Source organism: Conger conger, chromosome 14 (genome assembly GCF_963514075.1).
Source record: "Conger conger chromosome 14, fConCon1.1, whole genome shotgun sequence".
In the NCBI taxonomy this organism is placed as follows: domain Eukaryota; kingdom Metazoa; phylum Chordata; class Actinopteri; order Anguilliformes; family Congridae; genus Conger; species Conger conger.
This window is the reverse complement of record NC_083773.1, coordinates 44975586-44992512: the sequence shown is the minus strand read 5'-3', so window position 1 is coordinate 44992512 and position 16927 is coordinate 44975586. Positions and strand designations below refer to the sequence as shown.

The window sequence follows — 16927 nt, the reverse complement described above, 5'->3', positions numbered from 1 at the left end:
CTTCCACCGCTCGCATTTGAATGCAGATTTTGTTCTTTCATCTTTGCAAACACAGTGTGCTGAGTCCAGCACTTGCTCAATTTAACTTGCCAGACAATGACGGAAAAAACACACACTTGCAGTTTTTGTCAGTTAAAGTCAGGAACAAACATTGATTGAATGCACTGCTTGCATTCATTCATATTTATAGTAATTTGTGTGCAGTTCTATAGCTTATCTCAGTAGCGGTCCTGGACATAATTTTGTGAGCGCCCTTGTGGAGGCTCAGACTGATGTCCTGTTCCAACAGTATGGACAGAAAAACTCATTCAGCCAAAACTCATTCAGCCAAAATAGCCCAAATAATGTTGGCTATTATTAACGGGCACACAGGGTTTAATGCGGAGCTCATACTCATGAGTTAAAGAGGTGGTGGTACCATTTTACATTAAGGTCCCATTGACCCTAACCAACATGAAAAAGAATGAACTGATCATTTATTCATGTTAACAATGCCAAGAGGTTGAGTCGGTTTCTTGGGTGTAAATAACATGGTATTCATTCCAGTGTTACATTCACATCCTGTCAGTATGTGAAGTGCTTGTGATGAACAAATAGACCAAGCCATGCGTCAGTGACATTGAGCTATTCTGAAGAGAATGTTGCATTACTGGTAAAATGCAGATAAATGATGTTAAAGTTAACAAATGCCATGTTATTATATGAATTCATTGTTTGTTCATGGTAGTTAAAGTATTAATTCATGTTTACTATTGCGTAGCATACATACAATAGAAAGCTCATATACAGTGGACTCCAGAATTATTGGCACCCTTAATGAAAATGGAGAAAAAAGGCTGCATATAATAAACAACATGGATAATGATCTATATTTTATGTTCAAACATACTGAAATATATAGTTTCATTCAGTAATTCAATTATTGAGTAAATCAATTAAATTTAGTAAATATTATTTTCAGAAAATTATTGTTTCTATTAGTTCATCTCAGTCTAAAGGAACTATCTTGTGTCACTTCCCGTTTCACTAGAGTATAAAAAATGAGGTAACAAGCATGCAAAATCCCTTTGTCAACCATCAGCATGGGAAAAGCCAAAGAACACAGATGGTAATCTACAATCACAAGTCGGGTAATGGGTACAAAAAAAACAGTTAAATAGACCACTTAGCATTGTATGGGCAATAATAGAAAGGCATAAAATGGAATGGTTGCAAATGGTTTGGTTTTGGCCAAAATAATCTGAGATGTAAAATTGATTTAAAATTTCAACTTTGAAATGGTTACTAAATTGTACTTTTTTTTTATCCATCTTCCTTTTCTGTAAAGCACTTTAAATTGCATTTAGTTGTATGAATACGTGCTATACAAATAAATGTGCCTTGCCTTGCCGAGAAAACATGTGCAAAAGTGCATGTTGTCCCCACGGACAATAATGAAGATGGCAAGGGAGGCCAGGAGTAACCCAAGGTAACCCCACAGTTTCGCAGACATTGGGGTCACCAAGTCTAAAACAAAACATGAAATGGCACCTCCATACCAGCAAACTCTTTTGAAGGGTGGCATGAAGACCGCCCTTGCAGAGCACAATAAACAAAACCAAACAACGTCAGTGCCATGGTCAGATGAGAAAATCTCCCTTATCACAAATTATAGGCTCATGGCTGTCATCTTTGCCAGGGGTGTTTGCACAAAGTATTAAACCAAGGGTGGAACCTGTTTTATGGGGAAATATTTATTTCATTTGAAAAAGGAATCATTAATAAAGCACACAACTTTATGCATTTTGGGAAAAACACTTATGTCAATAACTATTATTTTTTAGTTTATAGCACCTTGTGTGCATATTCTTCAAGGGTGCCAATAATTCTGGAGCCGACTGTACATAAATGTGGATGAAAATCAATATGGAGAGAAAAGCTGTAAGAATGTTGTGTTCACAGGAAGGGAGCAGGATGCATTTACATGCTTTCATTACTGCTTCTAGAGACATTGGTCCTTTTACAAGTTCAACCTAAATTATTGCAGTGTTTCCCGTACTATCAATCTAAAGAACAATAATAAAAATATTAAACAATAACAGGTCCTGGAACAAAAAAAACCCACAATGCGGTCTAAAATAAGAGTGTCCCTCATCATGGTCTGTAGTGGCAGAGGCAGTGTCTGCCCGTGCCTCATGAGCAGGTCTGTAGTGGCAGAGGCAGTGCCTCATGAGCAGGTCTGTAGTGGCAGAGGCAGTGCCTCATGAGCAGGTCTGTAGTGGCAGAGGCAGTGTCTGCCCGTGCCTCATGAGCAGGTCTGTAGTGGCAGAGGCAGTGTCTGCCCGTGCCTCATGAGCAGGTCTGTATTGGCAGAGGCAGTGCCTCATGAGCAGGTCTGTAGTGGCAGAGGCAGTGTCTGCCCGTGCCTCATGAGCAGGTCTGTATTGGCAGAGGCAGTGTCTGCCCGTGCCTCATGAACAGGTCTGTAGTGGCAGAGGCAGTGTCTGCCCGTGTTCAGTCTAGCAGTACTACCTTCTGATGAAACAATGCACTGGTCGCAGTATTAACGCAGTATTAACGCCCAGTTGGACGAGCCCGGAAAACCTCCAAAGGGAAGCGCCCAGGAGGCATCCTGATCAGAAGCCCGAACCACCTCAATTGGCTCCTTTCGACGCGAAAGAGCAGCGGCTCTACTCCGAGCTCCCTCCGGATGTCCGAGCTCCTCACCCTATCTCTAAGGCTGAGCCCGGCCACCCTACGGAGGAAGCTCATTTTGGCCGCTTGTATACGCAATCTCGTTCTTTCAGTCACTACCCAAAGCTCGTGACCATAGGTGAGGGTTGGGACGTAGATCGACCAGTAAATGAAGAGCTTTGCCTTCCAGCTCAGCTCCCTCTTCACCACGACGGTCCGGTGCAACGACCGCATTACTGCTGACCGATCCGCCTGTCGATCTCACGCTCCCTTCTACCCTCACTCGTGAACAAGACCCCGAGATACTTGAACTCCTTCACTTGGGGCAAAGACTCGTGGAGCAGAACAGGACAGGTGAGATGTGTGCAGTACCTGAGGGTGTGTGGAGCAGAACAGGACAGGTGAGATATGTGCGGTACCTGTGGGTGTGTGGAGCAGAACAGGACAGGTGAGATGTGTGCGGTACCTGAGGGTGTGTGGAGCAGAACAGGACAGGTGAGATGTGTGCGGTACCTGAGGGTGTGTGGAGCAGAACAGGACAGGTGAGATATGTGCGGTACCTGTGGGTGTGTGGAGCAGAACAGGACAGGTGAGATGTGTGCGGTACCTGTGGGTGTGTGGAGCAGAACAGGACAGGTGAGATGTGTGCGGTACCTGTGGGTGTGTGGAGCAGAACAGGTGAGATGTGTGCGGTACCTGTGGGTGTGTGGAGCAGAACAGGACAGGTGAGATGTGTGCGGTACCTGTGGGTGTGTGGAGCAGAACAGGACAGGTGAGATGTGTGCAGTACCTGTGGGTGTGTGGAGCAGAACAGGACAGGTGAGATGTGTGCGGTACCTGTGGGTGTGTGGAGCAGAACAGGACAGGTGAGATGTGTGCGGTACCTGTGGGTGTGTGGAGCAGAACAGGACAGGTGAGATGTGTGCGGTACCTGTGGGTGTGTGGAGCAGAACAGGACAGGTGAGATGTGTGCAGTACCTGGAGACGACTGGTCGCTGGACGCTACCAAAGTGGCAGGTGTGGGTCGTCGTCTTCTGATCTGAGGAGGAAAGACATTAGCACTGAGGAGGACTATTAGCCATTCATATAACTCTGTTATATAATGCTGTTTCTTTCTTTCTTAGCACCTACTGCCAGGAATTCTGCAAAGAATTTAACACAGCCAGGAATTCACCATTTCATTGTGGTGGAGTTGTACGGGTGGGGAGGGGGGATGGATGGGGAGGTGGAGGTTGAAATTCCAAACCCAAAAGTGACAAAGATTGGAACAAACAAAATATCATCTTCCATGTGTAATTGGGGGGTTATTTATTTTTTTTAACCAATTTTGCATATACTGTACAGTGCAGTCTGCAGGTATTTGGACAGTGGGACACTTTTTGTTGTTTTGGCACTGTTCTATGGCACTTTGAAATTGAATTGAATTTGTTCGCATATGCATCCGTATCAGATGATCTAGGAATTACAGCCCTTTTTACACATAGTTCCCCCATTTCTGGCATAGAATTTAGGGCAAATGGCTTCACAGGTGATTCTGATTAGACTTCCTTGTGCAAGTATAAGCAAGCTTTCACTACCTATTTTATTATGGGGGGGGGGACGACATGGCTCAGGCAGTAAGAGCAGTCGTCTGGCAGCCGGAGGGTTGCCGGTTCGATCCCCCGCCCGGGCTGTGTAGAAGCGTCCCTGAGCAAGACACCCAACCCCTAAATGCTCCTGACAAATTGGTCGGTGCCTTGCATGGCAGCCAATCACTGTCAGTGTGTGTATGAATGGGTGAATGAGAAGCATCAATTGTACAGTGCTTTTGGATAAAGGCACTATATAAATGGCTACCATTTATTCTAGATTCTAGGCTTTTGATTGCCTGCAGAGTCTGTTATTGGTGTTTGTCAATATAAGGACCAGCTGTGTAAATTAAATTCTCCATGAACTCAATCACTACCATCCCTGTTGTGTTGGGCAAACGCCTGCAAAATATTTTAGAAATAATATGGTAAGAAACCACAGTCATTTCCATGAAATTAAAACACTTTGTATGGTCAATATTGCCTACATAATTTCTCCCCACATCAACTCAGTTCTCTTGAAACTTGCATTACATAATGTTAGATCATTGACTAACAAGATCCTTTTTGATAAGTGGAATGATAATGGTAAACAAGCTTGACTGCATATTCTTGGCTCAGTGCTGATCAGTCAGCCACCCTTATTGGAACAATTCCCCCTAACTACAGTTACGTCTCCCCCTTTTCATAGTCAAACAGATGGCAAAGAGAAGGTGTGGCCATCTTGTCAAACTCCATTAGTTGCAAGGTTACCTCTTTTGGATAATTTACTACCTTTGAGTATCATGATTTACTGCTTAAATGCCAGCCCTCTGTGCTGGCTGTCACATGATACAGCACAAATTAGTGATTTCTCAGCAATCTTCAAACTTCATTGGAGATTTTACTTTACATGTAGATACTGTTAATGACTCTAACAGTTCTGAGCTATTGGACCTACTGAATTCCATGGCTCTTAACCAATATAGTCCAGGACCAACCCACAAATGTGATCACACCGAGAGGACTTAATATAAGTGATTTGCCTATTGGTGATATTTCTGACCAGTATTGCATATATTTTTGGTGACATTGAGTCATTTAGTTAATCATTTCAAAACCACTACTGACTTTTTAGCTCCACTTGAGGTAAAAAAGCTATTTTCAAAACAGAGACCACCAAGGAGGAATGACAAAATGCCACAGCTGAAGAGATGTTGTCGTCGGGCACAGCGGAGATGAAGAAAAAATAAATTGCAGTGGCATTATGACATTTTCAGAGACCAAATGGCTTCTTTCAATAAGGTCTTTAAGTTTGCTAGACAGCAACATTTCCCAAAAGAATAGCTGATAATGATAGTAACCCCAGAAACACCAAAGTTGAAAATATTTGCTCCGGTGTTAAAATCTCTGATATAATTGAACCCCCTATTCCTCCATGCATCTTAGACTGTTTTAGAATTATTCATCATGACATACTGCTCAAAGTTGACACTGAACTCAACCAGTCTTGTTGACCCTATCCCCACCTGTTTTTAGTGCTCTACCTGATGAGATTTTAAGTATTGATAATTGCTCCCTTCAATCAGGGAGGTTCTCATCTGCTGTGTCAACCCCTAAGCTCATTGTAGCTGGTTTTAGGTGCAGGTGCAGTACAGTGACTGCAATTGTAAGGGTAGTAAAAGACCTTATGGAGACGTGCTGATGCCAAAAGTCTGTCTATTCTTATACTATTAGACCTTAGCTCTGCCATTGACTACATAATTCTTCTCAGGCTATAAAAATTGGTTGGTGTCACTGGCACTATTTTTTAACTGGTCTCAGACCTTCCTAATAGATTGTTTCTTCATTGCTAATCTGGGTGAGCATTCTTCTGATAATTCTTAATGCACAGGTATCAAACTCCAGTCCTGGAGGGCTAAAATATCTTCTCAGCACCAGTGGTTTATTGGTTATTGAAAGGAAACCACAAAAACCCACACTGACACTGCAGCCCCTTGGGAATTTACTTTGACACCCCTGTTTTAATGTCACATGTGGTGTCCCTCAAGGATCAATTCTAGGTGCAGTCCTCTTTATATGATGCCACTGGGGCGTGATATCAGATGGCATGGAGTACAATTTCATTGTTAGGCTGATGATATCCAGCTTCATGTGCCCCATTGATAAAAGGCCATTAGATGTTCTTGTGAACAACATCCCAGACATTAAGCTCTGGATGTCAAATTACATTCTACTGTTAAACTAGAACAAGACAGAGGTGCGTCTTGCGGGATCAAAAACCCAGTGAGAGAATCTGTCACCTCATCTCAATCTGTCTCTAGCTGACTATTCCAAAAATCTGGTAAAGAACCATGGTCTGATCATGGACCCTGAGCTAACTTTTGAGACACATATCTGAAATATGTGAAATCTGCTTTTTAGCATTTTAAATCCATTGCCAAAGTACATCCATTTTTAACACGGAAGAGTGCTGAGAGACTAGTTCATGTTTTTATAATGAGTAGACTTGACTACTGTACAGCCCTATTTGGTCTGTCAGTACCCACTATCAAACAGTTACAGTTACCCCAAAACAATGCTGGTTGCTTATTAACTAAACTAGAAATTAACACACAGAAGTCCTATTTTTAAAGCCCTTAATTGGCTAACTGTTGATTTTAGGATTGGATTTGGATTTGATTTATTTAGGATAAATAATTATTTTCGTTTAAAAGTCTCTTCCTGGCCTAGCACCCCACAACCTGTTGCTTTTACGATATGTATCAAACTGGGCCGTGAGATCCTCTGACTGTAACAAAGACTGTAAAGAGACTGCAAAGGTCTGAGGGTCCTTGTCCTTGGAAGATTTTAGGAAGTGATGACAGGGGGCAGCCTGTAGCCTAGTGGCTAAGGTACATGACTGGGGCAGCCTGTAGCCTAGTACCCTGGTGAATAGAATAACTCTCTCCATGGGCAACAGTATAACCAATCATAACTCTCTTAAAGGGCAACATCATAGCCGATCTTAACTCTCTCCATTGGCAACAGTATAGCCAATCATAACTCTCCCCATGGGCGACACCATAGCCAATAATAACTCTCTACATGGGCAACACTCTAGCCAATCATAACTCCCTCCATTGGCAACAGTATAGCCCATCATAACTCTCTCCATGGGCAACAGTATAGCCAATCATAACTCTCCCCAAGGGCGACATCACAGCCAATCATAACTCTCTTAAAGGGCAACATCATAGCCAATCATAACACTCTCTTCCTGAGAAACACTATAGAGCACCATATATATATATATATATAGCACCACTGCATTTTGGGTCTTTTTACAAATTGCTGATAAAGTGACTATATTTGACTGCAAACATCATTGTGTTCTGTGTCCACTTCCTGCACACGTAATGCACTGAATGCACTCTAAAAGGCATAACAAAGCAAACGCACACCAAACACATTCCTAAAGAGCAGGTATTAATAGGAGTATAGTATAGGGTATTTCTTGCATAGAATTCAATTTTTTTCTGTCCAAGTTGTGACAGAATGAACTTCACAAAGTATTTGCCTAATTCAAATTCTCTCCCCCTTCTATCCCTCTCTCCCTTCCTCCTGCGCCCTCTCTCTCCCTCTCTCTCTCTCTCTCTCTCTCTCTCTGACTCTGACTCCACTGTTTGTGCAGTTCTGAGCATACAGAGGCTCGTTGATGAGGCTAATTGAGTATTCAGAGTGAAGGGTGTCTCATTGGCTGCCAGATCACGGCTGTAGAGTGGAGTGGGAAGTGAATCCCAAACAGTCTGCTTCAGTCTGGGACTCCATATGAGAACTCTCTGCTCTTATCAGATGCATTATGGGTACTGGAGTGCACTGTCCCTCCAGGGAGGCTGGCTGTTTTTCTTCCGAAAACTACAGGTGATGAACATAAGCAGTAGCAAGCACAATAAATACAGTGACCACCCACCCACCCGGATCCTCACTAGCCTCTCCTTTCATTCAGCACACAAAGGCCAGAGAACGGTTCCCTGAATATGCATTTTCATTATTGTATTTTAATCCGCCCACCCCTTAGTGCCCCCCCTGCTCAACTCTCAACTCTGAGCCTCTGAGCCTCCTGCAAACAACTGCACCTCCACCATTTTGATTACACTTCATGGACACATTTATCTTGGAGTTTTTTGTTTTGTTTCATGACAGAGTGCTTTTTGATGGGCTTTAGGCCACCCCTAACCATTAGCATAGGTGAATGTAACATTCATCACTGTGTTGTGAAAATGTTGATGTGAAATTCTGATTTGTTGAGGGAATGCGCACTTCTAATTAACCTCTGATACCCAGTGTAGATCTGTTTGTGAGCTTAACATAGCCAGTAAGTGTTTTGAAATTAATCTGAGAGCAAATGTTTAGCCGGGCATGCCGTGGCAAGCATAATTAAAGTGGGTGGCAGCCCCTTATAAAGCCTCGGTAAGCTACGGCAGTGTGTCTGGGCAGGGGGTCACGCTGGGCTGGGTTTTCTCACAGGAACCCCACAGGGACATTTTAAATGTCTCGCGCTGCCACAAAACAAGGCAGCATAATGCATGAGGTAGTCATAGGAGCAGTATAATACAGACCAAGCAGGCTCAAATCGTTATTTGAAATAATTCTAAATGTTTGATTGCGCTAACATTCCTGTGGATTACTTACAGTTTTAAAACTAACATTGCTCAATGAATCACAATTTGGGGTCTCATTTAAATGTAATAAACTGTAGTCACAAGATTAGAAAGACTGTGTATGCCACTGATTTACCAACATGAGTGGTCTTGTGTTGGGATCGGTTGGATTTAAATAATTAAAACATTTTAAAGTTATTTATCTGAATTTATCTGAATTCTTTTGCTAATTGATTAGGGGTATCCATAACACAGAAATCGCACAACGTAGCAATACTGTTGCTGTTTTGAATGGAAGAGCCAACCAACTGTCACCTTAGCTCCTCCCACTGAAAGCACCTGAGACACTTCAAAGGCCTGATGCATCCATCTGAACACATCAGCACCTGGCGCAGAAACTGATTCACGGCAACCCTACACACAGGGTTACTAGGGCTACGGTTTTAGAACAGTATTTCCTTTTGTCAAATTATTTATACATCTCTGTAGAAATGACTGGTCTGAAGAACGTATTGAAATTTGACCACTAGTTAGACCACTCCACTGTCCACAGCCCCAAATACAGGTATAGTATTGATCCCCACAAAACTGCCCCTATGTTTCCAAAACATAAATTAATTTGAAGTGACACATGTCACTGACACAAGACTTTCACATCATTAGGTTAAATAGAAAATAATAACTTTATTAAGAAAACTTCAGTAGTATAGTTTTAAAATAGAATACAAAAACAGTCATAGCTGCATGCATACATACACATTACTGTGTATTGTTGAGTCTGGCCTAAATTGATTGGGTTGTGGCTCCTCTATGTATCATAAACAGCACTGTATTTAACATGTATTCATATGTATATTTTCCTATATCCTGGTTTTCAGTGCAGTACCCATCGGCACACACACTGGGACAGGCACCGCCTCCCATTGCTCTAATTTTCACTCTGAACCACAAGCTTTTCTTCACTGACAAAGAAAAGGTTTCAACTCCACCCTCCCAGCTCTACTGCCTGTGTGTCCTGTGTGTGTGTGTGTGTTGCTGGAGCTATTGAGATGCAATTGGTTATTCTGTATATTGTTTGCTAGATCTCTACTGGTATGCTTTCTGCTACTCAAGTGAAGGACAACAGAATGCAACTGAACTATATTCGGTCCCTTATAATGTATTTTCTCAAAAGAATAGCTGATAATGACAGTAACCCCAGAAAGATTTTTTCACTATCAACCACCTTCTCAACCCTCCAACCAGTGATTTCTCACCCGTAGCAAAATGCACAGAATTTGCCTATTTTTTCAACACCAAAGTTGAAAATATTTGCTCTGGTGTTAAAATCTCTGATATAATTGAACCCCCTATTCCTCGGTGCAGTTTTAAAATTATTATAGACTGTTTTAAAATTATTCATCATGACATTTATTTGGACCTAAATAAAGAATGAATGTGTGTTTGTGTGTGTGTGTGTGTGTGTGTGTGTGTGTGACTGCATGTGTGTGTGTGTGTGTTTGTGTGTGTGTGTGTATGTGTGTGTGTGTGTGTGTGTGTTTGTGTGTGTGTATGTGTGTGAAACAGAAAACCAGAATTCTAGAGGCAGGGTGTCGGGTGGAAAAAACAAGACATGAACAGAAATGGGGAAAAGTGATGCCCTCCACAAGCTGGCCTTGAAGTGAAAACGCACTTTTCCTAATCTGCTTTACAATCGCAATGGTTCATGCAGTCATTGTGTTTTTGACAGCTAGGATTATCTGTTCAGCCATCAGAAATTTGTTGTAAAGTCCTAGGTATCCAACCATGAAGATAACAAGGGTGATAAAAAAAAAAAGATTTTGCTGTGTGTGTTTTGACAGCTTGTTGTTTCTGAGGTCCCATGGTGTTGGTTATGAATAGGAGCCAGAGAGAAAATAAGATCCATGAAAAATCCCCCAGGCACGAGTGCTTACACAAACCAGTGCGTTTGTCATTGCCTGTGTTCTGGCAAAGACTGTACACCATGCCATCTCAGATAAGATTAATATATTTCTAGGATTATAACAATACATCCAGTTTAGAATAGCTGGAGGTCAATTTCATTCCACTTCAGCCAGTCCATCCAGAAAAGGGGACTGAAATTCAGCTCACTATCTGAGAACTGGTCTATCTGAGAAGTTTGGTGGGGATTTTTTTTTTTTTTCATTTAATTAACTGAATATCAATTCATTTCCTGAACTAATGAGATTGAGATGATCCCAACACTGCAACCTACAAATATTTTGCGTGGATATTTTTCATTTTATGTTTCATAATCGAGATGGATGTATCCATGGGCTCACAAGGGCGGTGTTCGCGCCTGTGCTCCAGGTGCATTCTGGGTAGGCTTTGTGAAGGTTCAGCTCTCCAGAGACGCAGTGACAGCTGAAGGACAGGGTGGGGAGTCAGAGCCCTGTCTGCGTGACTGCAGGAGCTCCTTCAGCCAGGGCCCTGTGACTGAAGCAGGTCCTGTAGAGATACAGCTTCAGCCAGGGCCCTGTGACTGAAGCAGGTCCTGTAGAGATACAGCTTCAGCCAGGGCCCTGTGACTGAAGCAGGTCCTGTAGAGATACAGCTTCAGCCAGGGCCCTGTGACTGAAGCAGGTCCTGTACAGATACAGCTTCAGCCAGGGCCCTGTGACTGAAGCAGGTCCTGTACAGATACAGCTTCAGCCAGGGCCCTGTGTCTGAAGCAGGTCCTGTACAGATACAGCTTCAGTCAGCTGCCATGATGCCATCACCACCGACACCATCTCTGGATTCAGAGAGTCAGAGAGTGAGTGAGGAGAGAAGAGCTGGCTTCCAGACCTGGGCCAGATATGTCATTGTTTTGGATTCAAATGTGTTTCTGTGCACAACCGATCTTGCTTGGTGCAATTCAGCCAACCAAGAGTACCAGAAGGCGGGGTTTGCACTGTTTGAGAGTGTTTCAGAGGTTCCAGTACTCCAGACAAGCTCAGTAAAGTTGCCTGTTAAGAGCAACCTGTTTGGTGGACCCAGCCAATGTCATAGAGTTAAAAGAGGTGTATTTACAAAGCTGAGCTGAACCAAATGGTTATTAATCAAAATGATAATTTTATATAAAATGTAAAATGGCCCTAAGGCTAAAATCAGCCTGCTCTCCATCAAGGTGCATCTGCACAGATCTCTGACAACATGCTACAGCCATGTAAAATGCCTGCTGTACATTTGCTCACCACTGGGTAGAATTCAAATAATTCACAATCTTAGAGTAAATAGTGTACTGTAAAGTGTATTGGCAATTTTGCATAGTAAACTTAGAGGCAATATACTTATTTTTCACTTATTTCCAACATGTCCAATGTGTCCCATTTGGGACCACATATCTTGTATCATTCTTTAAACATAGCTTTCCCACAAACCGTGTAAGTGCGTAGTATACAATTTCTAAACTAGTGTGATTAATTTACTGATCCTGCATTCAAGTGTATAGTGTAGAGCAGTGGTCTCCAACCCTGGTCCTGGAGAGCTGCTGGGTGTGCTGGTTTTTGTTTTCACCTTATCACCCATCATGCAATACCATCAGGGAGGCATCTGATTGGCCCCAAATGTATTCTGCAGCAGGACAACGACCCCAAACATAAAGCCAATGTCATCTTCAGCGTAAAGAAGAACAAGGAGACCTGGAAGTGATCATCGAGTCAAGATCATCAAGTCTGTCTCAGATTACATGAAGAGACAGAAGCATTTGAGGCTGCCTAAATCCAAGTTCCTTCAAAAACTGTGTGCAAGTATACCTAGAAGAATTGATGCTGTTTTGAAGGCAAAGGGTGGTCACACCAAATATTGATTTGATTTAGATTTTCTGTCTTCTGTTCATTCACTTTTTCTGTTCATGCATTTTGTTAATTGATAAAAATAAACTATTAACATTTCTGTATTTGAAAGCATTCTTATTTTACAGCATTTTCCACACCTGCCTAAAACTTTTACATAGTACTGTATACAATTCATGTTGTATCTGTTGGATTTATCAAAATAATAATATGCTGCCATGTTAATGCTATGCAAATAATTGGGTATAAATCAGACTCTTGTTCTGCACAAACTGAAAATAAATTACTGTGCTGTAGCATGTCAGAGATATGTGCTGATACACCTTGATGGAGAGCAGGCCGATGTTACCATTAGGGCTGATCAATTAATTTCCTGTCTTTTGAGGCTTTTAGCAAATGCTGACATTTCACTCAAAACAATGTATTATAACATTTTTGTGATTAATTTCTTTCATTTTTACACAAGGAGGTTACATTGATAATTGATGGGTCCTTGTAAATATGCATGAAAAATAAAAGCCTTGGCTGAGAATATTAAAGAATCTATTTGGCCGCTAGCTAACTAAACTAGTCTAAAGAAAATCCCATTCTCCCCATTTCTTTTATGCAGATGTCATCTACTGGTAAAAAGTGATATTTTGCCATTCATTGCAGATAAATTATTTGAGTTGATTCTCACTCAAGCAAAGGTTTTGTTTTCATAGCAAGCATAGTAATGCATGATCTGAAAGTATAGTTAGAATCATTATTTTCCAATTCAATGATAAATCTGCCTTGTAATGCATTTCTTTAGTCAGATCCTAAGGAGAGCCCAGTTGCCTGCCATCGACGCAGTATTTGCATATTATCTCGCTCGCTAGATTACACATGACATGAACGAACATGCAAAGAGAAATATCCCCTATCAGCCAGCATAGCATACAAGGTAGATCCAAACTAGCCTACTTTTAAAAGCCTAACTATAGGCTAGATAAGTAGCTAACTTGCTGGCATTAACACTGTTACTGCCAATTTTCTGTGTAGTTAGAGCTAGCTGGCTAACATAATGAACGCACTTTGTTGGTGTTTATAACTAGCCTAAAAAAGTAACATAGCTGCCGATTTAGCTGTAAGTTTTCTATTTAGGTACGTCGACCTAGCTGGTCTCTTTTTGGCCTGACTCGCTTTACTGTATCCGACACGTTTTCACAAATTGAGTGCTTGCCACATTCAACAGTCAGTGAGGCTGGCTCAAATGTCCATGTCCTATGTAATGTCATCTAGCTAGCGAGCTACTACCTACACATGATAACACTGCTGAAAATAAAGGTCAATTTGCTTAGAACTTGAATTATCCTCATTCATGCACTCTGTGTCTCGCCATGTTAAGTCTATGGGCAATTAATCATCGAAAATTTAGAAAACACACACACAGATAGGCCCACCTATCTTTATTCATCTGTGTTAATTAAACCTGAATGCTGTATTCATTACAGGCCTATTTAATTCACCCATTAGGCTTAAAATACCCTACCCCGCAATCACCCAGCTCACATCTGCCCAGCCTGAATTCTCTCCTGTCCCTGTAGGTGTCACCTTCTCAGCTCTGCCCATCGCACTCCTCTGCCCACAGAACAGCACTGAGGCCTGCAATCTGCTCTGACCAAAGCGCTCTTTCAGAAGAGGCTCGGCAGCGCTCAAACACAGATCGATACGTCCGGCGGCAGCTGCCTGAGGAGGATGGGAACTGGCAGAAGGGCTTAAAGCTCTGAACACATGTTACTAACACTAGTTTCCCCAAGCTGAGACCTCCGTCTCGCCAAAATGTTTGGTGTCTGAACAATGTTCTGACAGTCTCCTTATGTGTGAGAGGTCTCTTTCTCTGTAAGATGGCTGATTCAGTGTGTGAAGGCTGTTTCTGTGTAATAGCTGTTTCTGTGTGTGATGGCTGTTTCTGTTTGCGAAGTCTGTTGCTGTGTGTGATGGCTGTTTATGTGTGTGATGGCTGCTTCTGGGTGTGTGTGTGTGTGTGTGTGTGTGTGTGTGATGTCTGTTTCTGTGTATGATGGGTCTATGTTTTGTCCAGTGTGTCAGAATAGATAACGCTTATCATGACTAAAAGTGCTTAATTACGTTTTAATTAAGCCGTCATTTTCAGCAAACCTTCTGGTTAATCATCTCTTTTCAAAAGATTTGACCCAAAAACACACTGCTTTTGTGAGCTGAAATCACTTTTTATACAATACAGATGCATGCACACCACGTTGCATGAGGGAGTGTAAAATCAGAGCCTCACTCATCCTTTCATCCATTATGAATACAGGTCCTTCTTCTGCTCAGATGGCTTTTTATTTCTACGAAATGCAGAAAATGGGACACCCCCGCACACACAGCTCCCCAGAGGTTGCACACAGTCTTGATGCTGAGTTAAGTTTACAGACCCGGACCGTCCGAGCGTCTGATCAGGTGTGGGGTTTAAGTAAATGCCCCCTGGAGGCACGGAGAGGAGGAGAGGAGAGGAGGAGAGGAGACACGTCTGTGGCTCCTGCCTGGCGGCAACAACACCTGGCCCCCCGGGAACGACCGGTACTCAGGGACATTTAACTAAGGGTAACCAAGCCCTGTGAGCATGTGTGTTTGCCCTGTGTGTGTGTGCGTGTGTGTGTGTGTGAGTGTGTGTGTCTGTATGAGTCTATTGCGGATGCTCAGTGTGGAGTTGAATCGTTCTTCAGAGCCACCAGACAAAGGAAGAAAGGGAGAACGAGTGAGAATAGATAGAGAAGAGGAAAATGAGTTTTTCTGTCCTACATCACTGTCCTGTCCCTGCATAGCTGTGTACCAGCTCAAAAATAACTGAAACTGCGCAGTCTTGGACAAACAAAATGTGTCTTTGTCCTTCTTCATTCTCTAAATCCAACCCACAAATTATGAACAAAATCTTCACAAGATCGTTCAGCGTCTTTACAACAAAACAGGTCCAGCACCAGGCTCACTGATACGCTCCTTAAACAACACGGGCTGCACATGCCCACGAGGACGTTATTGAACCGTTCGGCAGCTGTTGATAGCGGACACATTATCCTCAGTCATATTCACCAGCAGCTTAAATTTAAATTACAGTGCGAATATCTGGGCTAAAGCACGACAGCAGGGTTTCACATGGTGACAGACACTACAGAACACAAGGACAGGATGCCGAATTCCCATCACCCCCTGCAACCCCCCTCACCTGTTCTGCCGCCTCGGGGTCCAGGTGGGAGTCCAGCAGAGGTACGGTGAACTGGATCTTCCGCGGGCTGCCGGTATCCATGACGATTCCGCCGGGGATGGAGGGAGTGAGAGAGGAGAGGAGAGAGAGTGGGGCGTGTGGGGGGAGAGAGGGAAGAAGGGGCCCAGAGGAGGTGAGGGTTGGAGGAGGGGGGTCGGGGCGGGGGGTAGAATACGGCACTGTTGTCCTAAAAATCCTCTGTTAAGTCCCTGATATCTGCAACACTGCTTTCTCTCCCTCTGCCTCTGTTTCTCTGTCTCTCTGTATCCCTCTCTCCTTCAGTTACCCTCGCTCCTGTCCTCTGCCTCTCTCTCACTCCTGCTCTGTAGCTTTCTCTCTCTCTCTCTCTCACTCCCGCTCTGTAGCTTTCTCTCTCTCTCTCACTCCCGCTTTCTCTCTCTCTGTCCCTGCATCTGCCCTCTCAGCTTAATGCAAGGACACTTTCACTCCTCTACCTCTCTCTCTCTCACTCTCGCTCTCTCGCATTCTCGCTCTCCCCCTCTTTCTCCACCCCCTCTCTCTCTCCCCCTCTTTCCCCACCCGCCCCCTCTCTCTCCCCCTCTCTCCCCACCCGCCCCCTCTCTCTCTCCCCAGTGCCTCTCTGAACAAGAATATCTGTGAGCTTAAGGGCTGCAGCACAGATAATTCTTCAACCACACATTCCTAATGCATTCCCAACACATTCCAAATACATTCCCAACACATTCCCAACACATTCCCAATGAATTCCCAACACATTCCCAACACATTCCCAATGAATTCCCAACACATTCCCAACACATTCCAAATACATTTCCAACATATTCCCAACACATTCCCAAAACATTCCCAACACATTCCCAATGCATTCCCAACACATTCCCAATGCATTCCAAATACATTTCCAACATATTCCCAACACATTCCCAATGCATTCCCTACACATTCCCAACACATTCCAAATACATTCCCAATGCATTCCCAACACCAACACATTGGCAATGCATTCCCAACACATTCTCAATTAATTCTAAATGCATT

General features: G+C 43.1%; 1 protein-coding gene across 2 annotated transcripts in view; it reads right to left on the bottom strand.

The window, feature by feature from the left end:
- The window catches only part of LOC133110341 (protein phosphatase 1 regulatory subunit 1A-like), a 29358-nt gene extending 12957 nt beyond the window's left edge, over positions 1 to 16401 (bottom strand). For both annotated transcript variants that reach the window (XM_061220358.1, XM_061220359.1), the window contains exons 1-2: positions 15869 to 16401; positions 3652 to 3712 (exon numbers count right to left, since the gene is read on the bottom strand). In XM_061220358.1, the coding sequence (XP_061076342.1) occupies positions 3652 to 3712; positions 15869 to 15949 (142 nt within the window). In that variant the 5' untranslated portion in view covers positions 15950 to 16401. The remainder of the gene's footprint in view (positions 1 to 3651; positions 3713 to 15868) is intronic.
- Positions 16402 to 16927: the final 526 nt, after the last annotated feature.